Raw genomic sequence first — 20,761 nt, 5'->3', positions numbered from 1 at the left:
GCAAATACTTTTTGCCATTCTGAAATGAATTCACTTTTCTAAGATTTTAAGGTAAATTTTGTGTTTAAGGAATTAAAAGCTTATAGCTGTTACCCTGAAGGGGCAATGGACTTATTCAAATGAGTTAATAAGCAGTTTATTACTCAGGAGGTTTTAATCATTATTTTATATTGTGTACATAGCAAAAAAATAATCAAAGAGGGATCAAAGATAGTCACATGAGAAATCTTCAGTGTTTATGGCCTATTGGATTAATAACTACAAAGTATTTTTCTATGATTCTTTTTTTAAAATATATTTTTTATTTATTTCAGAAGGAAGGGAAAGAGAGAGAAAGAAACATCAATAATAAGAGAGAACCACTGATTGGCTGCCTCCTGCATGCCCCCCATTGGGGATCAAGCCCTCAACTTGGTCATGTGCCCTTGATCTGAATCGAACCCAGGACCCTTTAGTCCACAAGCCGATGCTCTATCCACTGAGCCAAACTAGCTAGGGCCATGTTTGTTTTTTCAATAGTAGAACTATATTTATAATTTTTTTGTTGAAGTATGAATTTAAAAAATTAATTTCTGATTGGCTATTTTTGCTATCTCAATGCATTTACAAACTGCTGCCTTAAAAAGTTAGAATGCTTACTAGTTTGAACTAAATCAAGGACTAAAGAATAAATAAGAATTGGTACTTTATTTCAGTTGATAAATATTGCTACATTATGTTTGAGAGAGAAAACTGTTAGTACATGATAATCTTTCATGAAAAAAATTAACTTTTTTATACAATTTAAACACAATAAAATATATCTAATCATAATAAAACTTCGATGCTTAAGAATTTCAAATGCCATAATCTTTTTTTCCCCATTCAGAATATAGCAAGACTTCTTTGTTTCTTCTTTAAACATATTTATTTAAATGACCAGAGAATACCAGAGCTTCATATTAAAGTAATGCATGCTTGAATTACATGTTTGAATTAATAATGTGTTTGAAGTTAAAGAAGTAAACTATAGTATACATTCTATTATTACCCAAAATAATTTCATGGATAATTAATATTCTGCTAAACGGGATAGTATCATACACTTTTATCTATTTTGTAAAAACCAGTAATTCACTTCTGAGGATTATCAAATGATACTGCTCAAAAAATAAAAGTTTGAAATATTATTGATTTTATTAGATAAAAAGCATTGGGTTATGAAAAGTTATACAAACATAGCATCTCTTTTCACTGCCACCGACACCACCACCATGACCATCCCATTCTATCGCATTGATCTCTGAGCCTCCAAGTGCAGGATTTAGAAAATTGTCACCATTTTCATTGTCAACAGTAAGGTTACATTCCAGTTATTTTCTAAAACTTCTGTGCATACATGATAGATTCTTATCATTCCAGGAAGAAGCTCTACTTCTGATGCACTAGACATACACAAGTCTCCATTCTCTCAGCAGACCTTTCTTAACAAAGGGCTTAGTAAATCTATGGGATTTCTGTCCATCAGAGACACACAAGATGAGGAAGATTATTTCAAGGACATTTTATCAGATAATAATTCTGGACACGAAGATTCTGAAAATACCTGCTCTCCTTACCAGTTCAACACTAGTGGCCCAGAAAAAAAAGCTGTCTCTGGCATTGATGTGCCTCCCAAGAAGAAGATTTGGGCTTCATCCATGGACTTGCTCTGCACAGCTGACAGAGACTTCTCTGGGGAGACTGGCAGATACCGACACTGTCACCCTGAGGCATTAACTGTGCGGACTTCAACTACTCCTAGAAAAAAGGAGGCAAGGTACTCGGATGGAAGCATAGCCTTGGATATCTTTGGCCCTCAGAAAACGGATCCGATGTTTCACACGCGAGAATTGCCCACTTCCTCGGCCATATCAAGTGCTTTGGACCGAATCCGAGAGAGACAAAAGAAACTTCAGGTTCTGAGAGAAGCCATGAATGTAGAAGGTTAGTAATTTTGTGAGTGTTTGAGAGAGTATTGAATTGAAACATTTAAAATTGTGTTAATAAAAAGGGTTATTAAACAATTCCACAAGTCTTGTTTCCACTGCCAAGCATCTGTACTCAGGTTAGTCTTCTCTATCAGTATCTGTTCTCTCTTCTACCAAAAGCCTAACAGAATTGTCCCTACTAAACATACCCAGTCCAATCACTTTCTAGTCTCAATATTTGGGGTAGTGTTGGGGGGGGGGGGTGTAGTATATTTTTAGATTGTAAGCTTCTCAGGGGCAGGCACCATGTTTCCTACTTCTTTTTAACCCTCCACAGTACCGTCTGTCTTGCTCTGTTTTGTGGGAGTCTTCCATAAAAACTGGTTCATAGAAGTCAGACAGAGGCAGTGTAGTGGGGAGGTAGTGCAGTGGTTCCCAAACTACCAGCTTTAAAAACAAAATTTGCGTCATAGCTCCTGGAAATTATAATTTGTTTGGTCTAGAATGAAATTTTAAATTTGTATTTTAAGAAGGATAGTATTTACTTTTACAGATTTAGAGTCAGAAAGCCTACATGTGAATTATTTACTCCATTCAATAGCTATGTGATTCTTCAGCAGTTGGGCTTAATAACTCTTAAGTTACCCCATCTGTAAAATGTTCTTAACAAAAATAGATGAATTGGGTAATGAATGTAAAGTGATTAATAAATCAGATTATTACATTATTAATGTGAGGCATAAAATAACTATAAGTGATAAATTCATATTATTTGCAGGATAAAGCTCTGTCTCAACAATACCTAATTCATGTACAAAGCTCAATATATTGAATGGAGTAAAACTATTCTAAACATGGATAGAGGCTATTTTTAATGTGGATAGATGAAAGAGAAAACAAAATAAGATAGAGGTTTTTTTTTTTATCTAATCCTCTACATTTTTTGAGGATTAAACTTTTATAACTACCTTTTGCCTTCAGACAAACCCTGGGGCATAGCTGATGCAGGGGAACCTGAAGGAGCTTTCTAGTTTAGTGAGAGTAGTCACATCATCAAGGATCATATTCATTTTTATGGTCATTATTCGAGTAGAATATTTTTCATTCATAGACTGCCTTTAAAGTACTCTGCCTTTAAAGGTTTGTTGTTCTTTAAGTTTTAAGCATAGTTCCAGAACTTAATATACTGCCTACATTGTTCTTCAAGTAAAAGAAGCTTTGCAATTGTTTAAATTCAGGATTTGCAAATTACTAAATAATTTGAAACTACAAAAGAAATAATTGAACACTTAACTGATTTAAAGGATTTGAAAATACCTGCATTTTAGAAAACATTAGCTAATGTTATGAGATGGTCATATGTAATCTTCAAATACAGAACTTTCAAATACAGAAAATAAAAACTTAGGAACTTGTTTTATGCATGACTTCACTGTTTAACTTTGATCTGTAAATGTTTAGAGTTTTACAGCAAAGAATTGACACTTTCTGCAGCTTAAAATACTCTCCCCTATCAGAAGTTGTATTTCATGACTGTTTACTGTTGCACAACAGCTAGCATATGAATAGTAATTTAGCTTGACCTTCTTCTGAGCATGCCTTCATGGATACACTAATGTAAAGAAATAAGGCCCATGTGGAATAAAAAACCAAAACTTAAATTATTCAAATCAATAAGCCATGATAGTATCAGAATATAAATAGTGAAGATAGATACCAATATAGATGACTATGTCTAACATTTAAGAGGTTGAATAGTTTTCTTAAAATGAGAATATTACAATTAAAATAACTTTAATGTTCTCAAAAGATTTGACTTAATGTTTGATAAATTAATACTAGTGAAGTTGGAGAAAGTGTTTTTTACACTTGATCTTTGAGAGTTAAACAATAAAGAAGTCAAACATTAACGAAAATATATTTAATCTGTTAAATTATGCTCCAATACTCTATTTAACATAGTTTATTTGAATAAGTGATTTTTTGATTACCTGTAAAAGGAATATTATGCCAAATTATGTCCTAGTTTGCATATGAGCCTTTATCTTCTCAGGTAATGTATGCATGCATGTGTGTTAAGGAAATTCAGAGAGACTAAATTGTTTCTACATATGCATATATATTTGCAATGACAATGTTAAATGGTAACTTTTTATGAAACACAGTTTTCAGTTTTAGAAATTTTAGATTTGTTATAAGAGATATGAGAAAAGGGGAAAAAAACCTTTTAAAAATCATATGTGTTTTGAATTGTCCTATACAGTACAGGACAGCTGTCATCCTGAAACTTTCTTTGCTGTTGAAGAGTTTTCTAAAGCATTTGCTCCCACAAAGAACCTATGCATTTCCCCCCCAGAGTATATTTTATAACCAAGTTAAATAAAACACCTTAAAATGTTGCTATTATTATGGAAATGTTTAGACCATTTTAAATAATAAACTCCACTATTATATAGAAACTTGCAAGTAGTAATAAATTACTATATTTGCTTTAGACTAAAAGTATTATGCAAACAGAGTGTTTGATGTTTGGAATTCAAAAGCAGTAATTCTTTTTAGTTATTTAGTTGAGTAACTTGTTGGTTTTGTACTGTGGTGTCTTTTTCTAAAGGTGAGATAATTTGTTGGCTGTGCAAACAACAGTACAAATTGCTAATAGAATATTTTAGCTATTACATATTTAAAAAATAGAATAGAAAATAATCCCATTTATCTCATTTAATTCTCATGAAAATCAGGCTCCACAGAGCCCTTTTATGTGTGATAAATCAAGCAGAACAGTGGATGTTATTAATGTGCACATTTTCTTGTACACATTTTTGTCTTTTAAAATACTTTTGTTTGATTTATAGATACAGAGAACAAACTATAGTTGCCAGAGGGTTGGGTGGTGGGAGGATAGGCCAAAAGGTGAAAGGGATTAAGAGGTACAGACTAAGAGTTATAGCAAATAAGTCATAGGTATGTAATGTACAGCATAGAGCATATAGTCAATAATAACTGTGTGGTGAGCCGAAACCGGTTTGGCTCAGTGGTAGAGCTTCAGTCTGCAGACTGAAAGGTCCCAGGTTCCATTCCGGTCAGGGGCATGTACGTTGGTTGCGGGCACATCCCCCGTAGGGGGTGTGCAAGATGCAGCTGGTCGATGTTTCTCTCTCATCGATGTTTCTAGCTCTCTATCTCTCTCCCTTCTTCCTCTCCGTGAAATATCAATAAAATATATTAAAAAAATAAAATAAAAAAATAACTGTGTGGTGATAGGTGGTTATTAGACTTTTCATGGTATTCTCTTCATAAGGTATATAAATTTCAAATTACTATTTTGTTCACCTGAAACTAATATAATATTGTATATCAGTTATATCTTAATTTAAAAAAGCATTGCATTCCAGAATGAAACTTAACAAGTATACATTTTTGTTTTAAAGCATTTTACAATATTGCTAATGCTCTGTACAATTTTTGTGATTTTTAAATTTGGCATTTGCTACTGGGTAGAAGAGGTCTTAGAGTACATGTTCTTAGGCTTGTGCAGATTTAACAATGTACCCAAGACCACATAACAAGTTGACAGTAGAGTTTTTATCATTATAGGAGATCATAGATTTCCATCATAGATTTCAGAGTTCCAGTCTAAAGCTTTCCTACTACATGTCACTTCCTAGATTTTTTTTTTTTAATTTAAAGAATGTTTAAAATTATAGTTGTCATTCAATATTATATTAGTTTCATGTGTGTAGCATAGTGGTTAGACATTTATATAACTTACAGGTAGAATCCTTCCCCCCATAAGTCTTGCACACACCTGACACATTTTTGGATTACAATATTGTTTCCTATGTTCCCTATACTGTACTTTACATCTCTGTGACTGTTTTGTAACTGCTGATTTATTCTTCTCAATCCCTTCACTTTTTTCACCCAATGCCCCTCCCTCAATCTCCTGTCTGACAACCATCAGTTTGTTTTATGTATCTGTGAGTTTGTTTCTGCTTTGTTCATTTATTTTGTATTTTAGGTTCCACATATAAATGAAATCATATGGTATTTGTCTTTATCTATGTGACACTTTACTTAGCATAATACCAGTGTTCATTGAATTAATATAACAATCAGAAGAAGAAAAATGACTGCATTTCAGTTTATCCTTTGGGAGTGCAAGGAAGCTCGTTGAACTATAGGAAAGAGGGTTGTCTCCTTCAACCTCAGGTGGATAGCCCTTTCCTTAGCCCATCCTCTTGAAAGGAGACTTTATCTAAATCACCTCCATAGCTGACATCCACCAGCCAACCACCAGCCAACATCAGAGGGAGAACAGGCCTTAACATTATGGAGGTTGGTACTGGAAGGAATCTGGATACCATTTAAACCAAACATCTCATTTTCAGAGGCCCAGAGTAAACTAGTTGACCAAAGGAGATTCATAATTCATAACAGAGCTGTATTTAGAATGCAGGTCTCCTGAGCCCCAGAATAAGATTTTTTTCCCACTGCTACTCTGATTTCAAGCAGAAACCAGATACATTGTCAGGAAAACTGTTTTACTGCCAGAGACATTGGACATTCAACTAACCGCCTAACAAACCCTTTAAGTCTCTTTCTAATCTAATAAAATTATATCTCTTCAAATACAGGAAAACACGATATTATGAAAGAAAGGTTCAAAATGAGTCACTGTTGATTCTTTCTATTGTAAACCACACTGGGAGGGGGTTAAGATGCACTTCCATTGTGGCACATGCTATATTGTGGTCAATAGTGTCTTGTTGGGTCTTTGCTAAGGTAGTTTCTGTAAGATGGATATCCTGTAATTGATCAGATAAGTGACTAAGCTATCAAAAAGCAGCAGTTGCCATTGAGTGCTCTGATTTCTTTGTGAACAAAATAAAGTTAAGAACAAAACAAAACAAAAAAATCCCAGAAAAGAAACTATAGTTGAAGTTTACAAATTTTAAGATTATTACCATGATTATTAACACCTAAACATTCAGATACTTCTCTATATACAGAAAGTAGGAGGGAAGGGACAGAAAGAAACAACAGGTTTCGCTTGTGAAAATGAATTTTAAAACAATGTCACTATTTTTTCATTCCACTTTTTTCACCTTACCATAGGACTATCCTATTCTACTCTTTTTTTTTTTCCTTCCTTGTTCTCAGTTTTTCTTTGCTGTCTTTCTCCACTTCATCTTAAGATCTGAGACAATTATCTATTTTCTAAGAGGAGCATTTGTTGTCATTTCTCTTGTGATGTAATTACCACACATTCCCCAGTCATTGCTCTGTAGGTTGGCAGCAGATTCCTGATTGTAGACAGTGACTTGGAACCAGTACTGTGAGTATAGTATGAAGAGCACTCCACACCCTGGGTGGGGACCATGAATAGCATTTTGGTTCCAACCATCAAAACTCCTCTGTATTCTGTATAATACTAGAAGGGAAAGTATGAAGAACAGATATAATTAAATCCTACAAAAATGACTTGTTAAATATTACTTAAGGAGTTCCAAGCCAATCTACTTTACATCAGAACTAACTATTATTTCCCTCCTTTCAATGCTGTGCCCTCTGGTCTAGCCCAGTTTTGCTGTTCGGTGACTGCCATGTGAATACAGCGGAAAGTTTGTGTTCTGCAGCTGGAATATGTAAATACTCAAGTATGTGAGCCTGTTCTCATGGTTGAGGTCCTTAATGTTTCATTGCCCTGAGAAGATTGAATTTGAAAGTTTGTACATTTAAAAAATATATATTTTATTGATTTTTACAGAGAGGAAGGGAGAGAGATAGAGAGCTATCAATAGAAACATCGATGAGAGAGAAACATCGACCAGCTGCCTCTTGCACACCCCCTACCGGGGATGTGCCCGCAACCAACGTACATGCCCCTGACCAGAATCGAACCTGGGACCTTTCAGTCCGCAGACCAACTCTCTACTGCTGAGCCAAACCGGTTTCGGCTGAAAGTTTGTACATTTTTATAGTTATATATGAGAAAAGCAAGAGATGGATTCATAAATGTTACAGTTCACCATGTAGGATGCTTCCAGTGACATTCTATGGAGAGAAAGTACATTTTTTCAAAACTTGCCTCTCTTTGCTAAAATAAAAAACTGGTAAAAAGGAACTATTTGGTTTTTATTTTTTTCACCTTATTTCCATTTGAATAGAAAGCAGATATGATTGAGTTGTTGTTTAGATACTCCAAGAGTTACATTAAATAGCATTAATATTCAGTTTTTATTTTGCTCAGTTCCACAGAATTATGAATAAGCAGGGATTTTATGTGGTGTTGATCAAATATCACAAGTTTTTAGGTATTAGTATCTTAATTATTATACTACTAAGGAACAAATAGAGTTTGGGTATCCAAAGAACATACTCGCATAGACAATCTGGATTCAACATCTTACTCAGCCAGAAGTAAGTGCCTACTGTTTCCAGGCTGAGTTGTAAAGTGGTTCATATTGTCCAGTAGAACTTCTTCAGTGGACGAAATGTTCTCTGTCTAGAGTCCAACTCAGCAGTTACATAGTCATGTGTGGCTTGTGACTACTGTGTTAGAATAGTGTAGCTTCAGACTATTCTCACATAAAGTTAGTCCAGTATAAAACACTAATGTTCTATTGGGGGAAGATTGGTATTTTAACTAAAAAAAAAAAAAAAAATGACATGGTACAATGTCATTTTTTAAGTTAAAATACAAATGAGAAAGACATTTACTTTTTTAAAATTTATCCAAGGGGAAACAAATGAACCTGCTTTTTTAAACACTAAATAAAGTTAAAGGTGAAACTAGTACAAACTTTTCATTGTCTGTATTCATAGTCACATAATACTGATTTTGGAGTCCCCAGAAATCATATACTAATTTATCAGAAATTGGGTACCTAATTTAAATCTAACTCACACATAGTTTAACATAGACTCAGTTTGGCTTTTACACATATACCTTCTGAGAAGCATGGATTGATATGTTTTAATAAAGTTTAAAATGGATATTACTATCATTGTGGTTTTTAAGACCTAGCAATTATAACCTCTAAAATATTTTTTATTCCATCCTAGTCAGTACCTTCTGTTTCCCATGTACTATGGAAATAGTTTTCTAAATTGATTTTGCAGCTACAATTTGTCCTCCATTTCCCTGCCATACATTTCTTTTCTTAACCATTTAATAACTTTCCATTATCTGAGCAAGATAAAATTTTAGCTCCTTTCGATCATGGTGCGCAAGGTTCTCCATGATTATCTTTCAAGTCTCATCCTTGAGCACTTCCCATCTCACATCTCACTCCAACGCCATGTACACATCTTCTCTGTCTCTCTATCCCCACCTCATCCTCCCTCTCCCCTCCCCTTCCTACAGGTAGTTTTGTATTTCTGTTTCTTTATTCATGCAGCTTTCTTGAGACTATCAGAGCTTTCAGGCATTGCCTAGTTCAGGAAGCTTTCTCTCAGCTTCTTAGTTTATGATGATGGCTTATGCTTTTCATTGAAACTACTTGTTTTAAAGAGGTTTTTTCCCCCTCCAGGAAAAATTGGTAGGACACCAATTTCTCCTCCTCCTCCTCCTCCTCCTCCTCCTCCTCCTCCTCCTCCTCCTCCTCCTCTTCCTCCTCCCCCTCCTCCTCCCCCTCCTCCTCCTCTGCCTCCTCCCCCCCTCCTCCTCCTCCTCTCTTCTTCTTCTCCTCTCTTCTCCTTCTCCCTCCTCCTCCTCCTCCTCCTCCTCCTCCTCCTCCTCCTCCTCCTCCTCCTTCTCCTTCCTCTTCCTCTTCCTCTTCCACTTCTTCTCCTCCTCCTCCTTCTTCTTCTTCTTCTTCTTCTTCTTCTTCTTCTTCTTCTTCTTCTTCTTCTTTCTCTTCTTCTTCTTCCTAATCTAACTCAGAACTGTATCCCTAGCATCTACTAGTACATATAATAGATACTCATAATTGTTCATCTAAACTAAGTATTGCATTGTAGCTGTTAATCCTATATAATAAAAGGCTAATATGCAAATTGTCCCTTCAACAGGGAGTTCAATCAGGAATTCGACCAGAGGGCAGGGCCAGCCAGCCAACCTCCCACGGCTGGTTGGCCAGACCCCACCTGTGTACAAATTCATGCACCAGGGCTCTAGTATTAAATATTAAGTATATTCAGTGGTGCGATTTCTGATATTGGATACAACAATATTCTCTGATGAATTATAGTGATGAGAAATCACCTCCTTCTGTTTGAAAGCTTTAGAACAGGCAGAGAAGTCCTAACAGCAGGATCCTCAAGGGCCCTGAGACAGCCATGCAAATCATGGCCTAGCTTTGTGGTTACTGCATCACACAAGACCCCAGGAGAAGGAGAGGAAAATGGAGGCTGTGTGTTATTGTTGCCATTCTTATTCTGCACAAATTTTGTATCTACTGTATAAAGTATTGTTCACTGAGCATTTCTCCATATAATCTTCCTCATTTACCTATATCCATATTTGCATAATTTATGTTCCTGGTTAAAATTTTTATTGATCATATCTAGCTCTCAAGGAGTTAGAGTATGTTCTCCTCCTATCTATACCTTGCAGCATAGTATAATACAGGATGCAGTAGACTCCAGCAAACATCTAAAAAGTACAATGTCTACTCTCCTGAGATTAATTCCTTGAAAAAAAAGCAGAAGGGAAAACATTTCATATATGAATATATAACACCATTATCTTTGTTTCTCTAAGTTATTTAAAAATTGAAATATTTTATTTGTTAGGGTCCATAACCTTAAAAACACAAGGTTTTAAAATTTTATAGTTCTGAGCTGCAAAACCAGTCACTTTGTACATTTCTCTTTGAAACTTGTTTTCTGTAATTTGAGTCTTGTATTAATGGTAAATAAATGCTAAGCAAAAAATGGTTACTTAATTCTTGATGTTGCAGTTGGGAGTCTATTTGCACGTTACTTGTCTGAGCTTGAATATGTGTCACTTTTTAGATTGCAGCTTGTGCTGGCTTAGATTCCTCTAAATGTGAAGATTGTGGATTTGAATATTTCACCTGAAATAGTTTTATGTAACCTGAGAATACCTTGCAAATCTTTATAATCTTCTAAACATTAAAAGTATGATCACCTGCCACAACTTTATACGTTTAAAGTATGCCAAGTGATGGTGGAAATCATGACTCTTAGTTGTTAAGAGCCTAGGACAAAACATTCCAGCCTATTGAAAAGCTGCTTTTTATTGTTACTGTTTAAGTAGAGTCACTATGATATTGAGCTGAAGTGAATTTTGTTTAGAGAATCAGATTATATTAAAGGATGATAAAATGTCAGGCTTTTTTATTTGATTAAAAAATAGTATATTGGTACTCTTAATTATAGAAGATACTAAGAGGAATTAAAAGACATCTTTAAATATCAAAGTATGTATGACTATGAAATCTCTATAACTAGACTTCTATCCAAATGTTAATTCTTTAAGCCATTCTTCTGTAGTACTTCTGTTTCACAAAATGTATTTTGGAGAGAATATATTCCCAAATGTTTTTTGTGTTTATATACATATACTCACACACACCCAATGTGGTTCTTCTGATTTGGTGATATGTGACCATGCTAATTTTACTTACCCATTTTTCCTCTTGCATTTATTATTTCTACACTAAGATTCTTTCCTGCCACTTCATTTTCCACCATCTGCAAACGAAGTCAGAAAAGGAAATTGTCTAGTAAAATGAGAAATAATTATGACCCTAAATAAACTCTAGTACACTGATTTGCACAGTGTGGGGTTCATTGAAATAGTTAATAGCTGAGATAAGAAATTTACAAACCAAAAATTAGATTTTAAGTCTAATTTTATCCCACAAAAGGCAAATAAATTCAGTTCTGCAACTGTAATAGTGAAAGCTTAAATGTATAAAGTGTGTATTTCAATATTCTTAATAGGCCTATTGAACACAATTCAAGAATTTAGGCATTCAAAAAACTTTGTAATATTATATATAAATACTTAGGATCATCTCTTTGTTAAAAATATTCTGACACTTTCTAATTAAAATAACAACCACTGTGTTTTGTTGATGCTGGGAGATGACTATATGAGAACTTGATTGTTCTGTTTTCTTATTCAGAGGTTTTTATAATAAAAAGTTTGGTGTGTTTTTTGTTTTTTTGGTTTTTTTTATATATTTTATTGATTTTGTACAGAGAGGAAGGGAGAGAGATAGAGAGCTAGAAACATAGATGAGAGAGAGTCATTGATCAGCTGCCTCTTGCACACCCCCTACTGGGGATATGCCTGCAACTAAGGTACATGCCCTTGACCGGAATCGAACCCGGTCCCTTCAGTCCCCAAGCCGACGCTCTATTCTTTGAGCCAAACCTGTTTCGGCAAAAGTTTGGTTTATTAAAATCACTTAGTTAATACCACATTCTTGGGGTCTGAACTAAATCTAAAGTGTTAATATTATACATTTAAATATAGCTAGAAAACATTTGTGGTATCTGTATCTTCCTAAAAGAAAAGTTGTTAGTAATGTTAGGATAATGGTAATAATGGAAAATTAGGGGTTACCCTCTACCCACCAGAGCAGAGGAGGAAAACTGTTCTCTTTCTAGTTAGTGTCTTCAGTTTGCCTTTATGTAGGTCATATCAAAAAGCCAGTAATTTGTTCTTGCCTAAATTATCTATACGCAAGGAAAATGTACCACTCTGTGTACACTAATAATGCAAGATACTCATGGTAAAAGTCGTGTAATTTTATAATAATTTCTGAAATGGTTAAATTTACTATTTAACTCAGAAATGGAAAGCCTGTACTTAACAAGGGCTCACCTTTCTTGTAATCATGAGTAAGTAATAAATTTTGGCTGAGAACTTGAATCTGATTATAACCTTCTTACAAGCATGACTTGAATAGTAAATATTACCTAGGAACTTTAATCTGGTTATATGTGCCATGCCATTACATGAAAGGAAATGTGGATAACAACATTTTAATAGATGTATTTCAGAATACAGAAGCTCACAAAAAAAGATTCCTACTACTTTAAGTAACATAGAGACCCACCCCTACTCAAGTCTTAGGACAGGGGTCTTCAAACTATGGCCCGTGGGCCACATGCGGCCCGCAGAGGAGTCTGATCCTGCCCGCCAGGTTTTTTGGGCAGTGAGCGCAGCCGAGGTGTTACAGTAGGAATTAGTAGTTCATATAGTCCGGCCCTCCAGCTCTCTGAGGGACCGTGATCTGGCCCCCACTTTAAAAAGTTTGAGGACCCCTGTCTTAGGGGGTGGAAATGTCTTCTTACCCATAATAGTATTGCCAAGCTAGTGATCTGGTTTGTGTTTCTGGAGTGCTAGTGCCCTATTTCTTTAAGGCAGGAAAACTTCATAAGGCAGGTCCTTTTCTGACCCCAGGTGTGGTCCTGAAAACACTTATACACCAATAGTTGAACAAGGGAAGATTATTTTTTGCTATATTTAAAAAGGGGGGGGCGGTCATCAAAGTTACCTTACTGTGTCTTATGAAGGAAAACCAAGAATTTAAAAAGTTGACTAGAGTTGTCAGAGTAAACTAAGGAAAAAAGAAACAAAACATAGGCTAGCAGGAGAGAAGAATACAGAGACATAAAATAGTATAAGAATAAAGCACCACCAAAGAATGAAAATTAAAATGGATTTACTATTTTGCAGCTACTTTGCAGAAATAGCAATGAAACAGTAAATTCACTTAATATTGCTTGTGAAATTATTATTGGGTGGTATAACATTCTAGTGACTGACCTTTTCTGCTTCAGTCATACAATAGACTTACTGTGACTTCCCACTTTTCTTTGTGAAGTTAACTCTATTGCCTGTGAATACCAGGGTTCTCTCCTTGGCTTTGCTGGTTTTACTGCTCTCTATGTTGCAATGTTGGCTTTGGAGTTTGGCCAAGTCACCTTGGGAAAATATCTCAAAAATGTTAGCATGGAGTTCTATAAAAATGAAACAATAAAATTAGTTGGTATTTATTGAAAAAAAAAACATTCTTCTTAAATAATCATTTAACTATGTCCATTAAAGTCAAATAATACTATGTAAAATTCTTTGTCGTCTTCTGTAATCCTTTCAAATCACATTAATCATTCATCTTTTTTTTTTTTAACATTCTCTATTGAACAACTTTCAACACAAGGAATAATTCGTTTTGTGAGGTCCCTGTTCTCAGGTTTGCAAACTAGTGAAATAGACTCCCTCCCATACCTTGGTTATCTCTGCCAGGCATTCCATGTCATTCCTCAGATCTAGATATTTCCCATGGTCTGCTTTCTCTAATGCCAAGAAAAAGCCACTAAAACTTTCTGATTGGTTCCAATACAATTCATGTTTGCTAAGCCTAATCTAAATTCCCATGGCTACATAAAAGCTTTCATGTGGTTTTTGCTGACTTACCACATTCTTCACAGCAGAAACTCTTTACTCTTTCAAGCTCCCAGCTAAACAGGCTCCCAGGAAGTGATTCACTTTTTATTACCAGGAGTAAGTCAACTTTCTGATAAGAATATGTGGGAATTCCCTCGTATTTTCACTTCTTCTTTTCCATCATTTCTTTCTCTTAAGAAGAAAAGATTATCTATCTCATCTTGCTAACTAACCGTTCCAGGTGTATTGGGGATTTTTCCCTCCATCTCCTCCTGTTTTCCTCAGCACATTTTCCCATCAGTTTTTCCCGGTATGCTTTACAACTTCAGTCTCCCCCAATCTGCAGGCTTATTGTACACTGCCTAAAATCATGCTCAGATAATCCATTCTGCCAAAAAAGTCTCTTGATTCCTCATTCAGTTTTCTTTAAAAATTTCTCTTCTTTTCTCAAACCCCTAAATTAATTGAAAGAATTTTCTCAATTCCTTGCCAGCTGGACCTTCTTCAACCCTTTCTGATTTGGTCTCTGGCTTCTCTATGCAATGGAAATAGTCCTCTTAATGATCATCAGTGACCTTTGTGTAACAGTTATATTTATCTATTCATTCATCCATTCATTCATACTCAGAAAATATCTATTTTTGTCCTTGCTAGCAAACAGTTGGTAAATACTAGAGGTACATCTAAAAAAAAAAAAAAAATCCTTTTTGTCAGAGAGTTTATAATTTAGGTAGAGGAAACAAGTAGAAAATTATTAAGCAGTGGAAGAGTTGCAACCAGTTATGTGTAAAGCAATATGAAAGTGAGAAAAGCCTTGCCCAACCTGGTCATGAAAGTTTTTGTGTTCAAGTTAAGGCTTCTCTTAAAGGAAAAAGAAAAAGTGTTTAGCTTAAAAAACAAACAAACAAAACAAAAAACTGGAGTGAACCTTTGCATTCCTAGCAGAGAGTATTTTTCAGGAAGGAGCCTAAAAATTTATATGCTTTTGGTTATAAATTTGCAAATCTAGAACATGAGTGCAGAATTTGTCTGGAGAAGTGGATGACGATGAGGCTATAGGAACACGGTTTTACCTACATTGCATTTGTAAAGTTCTATTTAAATATGTGTGTGTGTGTGTGTGTGTGTGTGTGTGTGTGTGTGTGTGTGTGTGTTTTAGGGAGTTGGAAGAAAGAGGTCCGTACTTTTAATCTGTTTCCTAAAACTGGTTGTCAATGATGATTTTTATATAACATCTCTTTTCTAACAGCTTTACCTATATTAATTCACTTGAAGCTCCAACAACCCTACAAGGTGTACCCTATTGTTATGCCCCCTTTTCAGCTTAAGAAATTCTTAGATAAAGAGGTAATATGCAAATAATAAAGAGGTAATATGCAAATTGACCATCACTTCAACACACAAGATGGCTGTCCCCATGTGGTCAAAGAGGTTGCCCCCATGTGGACACAGGATGGCTGGCAGGGGAGGGCAGTTGGGAGGGATAAGGCCTGCAGGGGAAGGCAGTTGGTTGGGGGGGGGGGCGGGGGGGCAGGGAATCAGACCTGCAAGGGAGTGCAGTTGGGGGGAGCTAGGCCTGCAGGGGAGTGCAGTTAGGGGTGACCAGGCCTTCAGGGGAGGACAATTAGGGGCAATCAGGCCAGCAGGGGAGCAGTTAGGCTGGCAAGGGAATGGTTAGGATGTGATCAGGCTGGCAGGCAGAAGCAGTTAGGGGCAATAAGGCAGGCAGGCAGGCAGGCAGGCAGGCGTGTAGTTGGGAGCCAGCAGTCCTGGCTTGTGAGAGGGATGCCCGACTGCCCGTTTAGGTCCAATCTGGGAAGTCAGACATCCCTGAAGGGGTCCCAGATTGGATAGGGTGCAAGCTGGGCTGAGGGACACCTTCCCCCATGCATGAATTTCATTCACCTGACCTCTAGTTAGTTATAGAATGTTAAATTACCTACGTAAGGTCTCACACCTAGCAATTGGTGGAACTGTGATTCAAACCCACACAATCTGGCATCAGAGTCCAGGCTCTTAACCTCTATGCCAGACTACCTCAAAATTGGAAGCACATTGTTTGAATAGCATCCAGCAATCTTACATTTTAAACATTCTATAAAATGTTCCACTTTCGCCATAGTAAATGTACTATTTTATTTGACTTGTGTGGAACAGCTAATGAGTTTCCTTTCTAATGTTTGTTTGTTTGTTTGTTTGTTTGTTTTAATCCATTTAGAACCATTTCGGAGGTACAAAACTTACCACAGTGACATCTTTAGTACCTCCAGTGATAGTCCATCTATTATTTCCTCTGACTCAGACTTCAGACAAGGTGAGAGGCATCTCCGAAAATAAAATGTTTTTAAGAAACTGTGATTGTCCTTCTTTTTCAGTAGTATTGAGTTATGAGGTGGCAAAAGAATTAATTATATAAAAAATTTAAGAATTATAAAAAGCTGCCAGTTATTCATTTTAACAATATTATAGGAGCTTACTAACAGCTTCATCAACAACAATGTAGTCATTTTTATAATGTAGAAAATAATTCATTGTCTTTAAAAACAACATGATTTACCTCTAGACATTGCCATTAATTAGATTATATGAATATGATTTGAATATGGATCTGTGTCTGCTCAATGCTTGACTTTTAAATAAGATCACTTCATATTATTATTATCTGTTCCTTTTTCACTTAAATTAGCAAGAAAAAGTGAAGCTTCAAAGAGGTTTGAATGTAACAGTGGTCTCCCAGGAGTAGATGAAACTCCAAGTCAAGGCCAGCCACACAGACCAAGGTATGTGACCTGAAAAAGTAATACTAATGTGTTTCCTGGAAACAGTGACAGTTTTTTATTTATTTATTTTATTTTATTAGAATCTACATGTTTTTAAAAATTATCCTTTTTTCTCCATTTTCCTTTTTCTCTCTCCCCCTCTCCTTTCCATACCCACAAATTTATTCATTTATGTGAATACATTATAGTAGTTCAAGTTTGAGTTATTGGAATCTTTTAAAATTAGAATTGGCTCTGATTACTTGTAGTTTGTGCTTGAGTTTTAGAATTGTCAGTACTTATTAGCAGTTAGGAAATTCTGAGGGCCTGGCATTAAACCTGTGGGAAGATAGAGAGTAATACCTCTTTCGAAAGGTTTAACAGGTTCAGCAAGCAGGATTTCACTAAGTATTATTTGTTGAATGAATAATGAGTAGGTTACTACTAAGTAACTTGTTATGTAAAAAGTTAATTATTCACTACATTTTTCCTGGTTTAAAAGAGATTATCTTGTATTTTTTTAAAGCCCAATTTGGGCTGTTAAGATTTCATTTTTTTTATTGAAATACTCAGCTTTCTTATAAGGTATTAGGTATTATTCTTTTTTTTTAAAATATATTTTTATTGATTTTGTACAGAGAGGAAGGGAGAGAGATAGAGAGTTAGAAACATCGATGAGAGAGAGTCATCGATCAGCTGCCTCTTGCACACCCCCTTCTGGGGATATGCCCGCAACCAAGGTACATGCCCTTGACTGGAATCGAACCCAGGACCCTTCAGTCCCCAAGCCAACCCTCTATCCATTGAGCCAAACTGGTCTCGGCATAGGTATTATTCTTGTTCCAGACTGAGGATGGCGGTATTATAGCTGTGTATTGATTTACTTTGTTTAAAACTGAAAAGTGTCAAGGCAGTAGTGACTGTATTGATGTGCATTTTTTTGTGTGTGCAAGGACACTTACATGAACAAAAGCACATTGCTAATGGTAAGCATTAATTTAAAATATGTAATGTGATATTAGAGAACCAGAGGATACTTCAGGTTCCTCTACTATGGGAATCCCTTTAAATTCATTATTTCAGTTTGTATAAATCACGTGCCACCATATACCAAAGAATCATTTGGAAATTAACAAAAATTTGCCCCTTAGCCAATTAATTCTGGCAGACAGTTTCACAGCCATCAACTATTAATAGATCAGGTAACCCTAGCCATGTGATTAAAGGTTTAGACTCCAAGTAATTAAATACATTACAATAAAATTATCTTTAATGTTTTATTTTTATTAAATTTATGTAATTTTTGTTCTCTCTTATACCTTTTAATATAGTCTATTTATTTTAGTCAAGTTTTATTTTACCTGAGGAAAGCCATAATAAGTATTTATGTACCTAAGGGGACATTATATTTGCACAATGACATTTTATATTTCAGTAGCCCCATTGTCATAATAGTAATTGTGACGACCCTATTTTTGTAATTTTGAACAAAGAGGTAAGAGAAAAGACTGATCTATGCTTAATATTGTACAGTTTTCTTAAAGAGGCGAAAGTGTTTGGGTCTGAACACCAGGAAGAAGCAGATTGAATTGCACAAAACTCTGTGTTAAATTGAGGCAGTCACTCTTCTCTATTGTGTAATTTGGGGAAAACTTACAGATAGTTAATATGATGCCCTTTGAGCTTGAGCAAAAGGAGCAGTAGAGCCCAGCTGGGTGGCTCAGTGGTTGAGTATCGACCCAGGAACTGAGAGGTCATCAGTTCGATTCCTGTCAGGGTATATGCCTGGGTTGCGAGCTTGATCCCGGTGTGGGGCATGCAGAAGGCAGCCAATCAATGATTCTCTCTCATCATTGAAGTTTCTATCTCTCTCTCCCCTCCTTTCTGAAATTAATAAAAAAATATCTTTTTTTTAAAAAAGTAGCAGTAGAAAATAACAATTGAAAGAATTATTGGGATTGTGTGTTAAAGATGAATTTATTTTAGTCAGTTTTAGTCATATAAAAATATATTCCTCCAAATAAAATTAAAACATTTTATGTGTCTTATTTCCATTTTCTTGATAAGCTATGTCAAAAGCATCAGGATTATGAGACTGTTTTAGTTTTTTTGTTTTGTTTGTTTTTTCTAAGTTTTACATAGGAAACATTAACATCAAGGTTATCTTAGGTCATCAAATCATATTTTCGTGAGAAACTATCTCTTATTTTATACCTTAAGAGGGAAACTTCCAATATGGTTTTCATTATACCTGCGTTAGATAAAAGATATAGGTGAAAGAAAAATATTTCAAGAAGTATATTGTTAGGTCTATGTATATGTTATTTTTAATGTAAGATGCTAAACTCTACTTCCTTTAGAATGGCAATACCCACCTCCTTTTTAAGCTAAAATACTGTCCAAATTCCTTATTCAAGTGCAAAATTTCCTGAGTGTGTACAAAGTTTCTGATAATATCCTTAACATGCTGGTACACAATCAGAAGATCCTGTTTTGTTCTTGAGGTCACATATTTGTTAGATCTATAAATAATGCTGTATTTAAACATGTTGCATGCTTCCTCATAAAACTTTCCATCCCCTTTAGCAAGAATGAAGTGAAAAACAGATACAGACAGTGCTATTAATTTGTAAAATAGGGGGAGAGTGGGAGATTTACAGGATAGCATGAGTCAGATGCCACAGAATGAGTAATTTTTGGATTCTGGGCTATCAAAAGTGTCTTTCAGTGATCAAAAAGGATATTCAAAGTGGTTTGCCAAAGAGCATTGCTAAGTTTTTTCCAGTGTTAACTCTGAAGTACAGCTTGTACATGGTGTAATCCCCATTGCTTCTGTGCCTATCTGCTCGATGAGGTAACTTTATTTTTCTGCCTCAAAACAACCTCTTTATTCATTCCTAAATGATTCCATTTTTCTGAGTTTGTTTTTTGTTTTGTTTGTCACTCAAATTTTTCAGTTATTATAGGAACTTCTATCAAATATTGTATGGGACATACAAAATAATTTGAATAAGAATAAAAATTGTAACATATTTGATGAAAAATAACAGGTGGGAATTAAAATATATACATTTAAATTTTGTTCATTCTTCTAATCTGTCCACTCAGTTTACAGATGGTATTGAAGGATAGAAATAGGAAATTTTAGAGGTGGTGTGGTATTGTTAATATCTAGTATGACCATAAGAGTAGATTGCTGGCGGCAGTGGAGGAAGTCAGAGTGTTAAAGGACTCCTCCTTCTATGTATACAACCCCGCCATGAATGACAGAAGTAGAGATGAAAAAGAAGACTGAGTGGGGCTTTTTTTTTTTAATCCTCACCTGCGGATGTTTTTCCATTGCTTTTAGATAGAGTAAAAGCAAGGAGAGAGGGAGAGAGTGAGAGACACATCAATAGGTTGCTTCCCACATGGTAGTGCTGTAGATCAAACCTGCAACCAAGGGGTACGTGCCTTGGAATCAAACTCCAGATGCTTTTGTGCATGGGCCTAACCACTGAACTGGCTGAGGCTGAATCAGGCATTTCAGTCCTTAATAAATAAGGGAGTCAACCAATCCTATATAATAATAGCCTAGTATGCAAATTGTCCCCTCAACTGGTAGTTCAACTGGGAATTCGACCAGGGGGCAGCCGGACAACTGAAGGAAGGATGGCCCCCACCAGCAGCAGGCAACTGCCAAA

The 20,761-nt window shown here is 35.4% G+C and overlaps 1 protein-coding gene across 11 annotated transcripts in view; it reads left to right on the top strand.

Moving 5' to 3' along the window:
• Nucleotides 1-20,761, top strand: part of PTPN13 (protein tyrosine phosphatase non-receptor type 13) — a 175,001-nt gene that overhangs the window by 78,441 nt on the left and 75,799 nt on the right. For 9 of the 11 annotated variants that reach the window (XM_084881583.1, XM_084881581.1, XM_084881585.1 and 6 more), the window contains exons 7-9: nt 1,402-1,965; nt 16,538-16,633; nt 17,006-17,099. In XM_084881583.1, the coding sequence (XP_084737709.1) occupies nt 1,402-1,965; nt 16,538-16,633; nt 17,006-17,099 (754 nt within the window). The remainder of the gene's footprint in view (nt 1-1,401; nt 1,966-16,537; nt 16,634-17,005; nt 17,100-20,761) is intronic. The other 2 variants (XM_084881588.1, XM_084881587.1) reach the window with 1 other exon arrangement.

Source organism: Pipistrellus hanaki (assembly GCF_964339955.1).
Source record: "Pipistrellus hanaki genome assembly, chromosome: 1".
NCBI lineage: Eukaryota > Metazoa > Chordata > Mammalia > Chiroptera > Vespertilionidae > Pipistrellus > Pipistrellus hanaki.
Note: the sequence above shows the minus strand (reverse complement) of the source record. Positions and strands in the feature narration are given on the sequence as shown.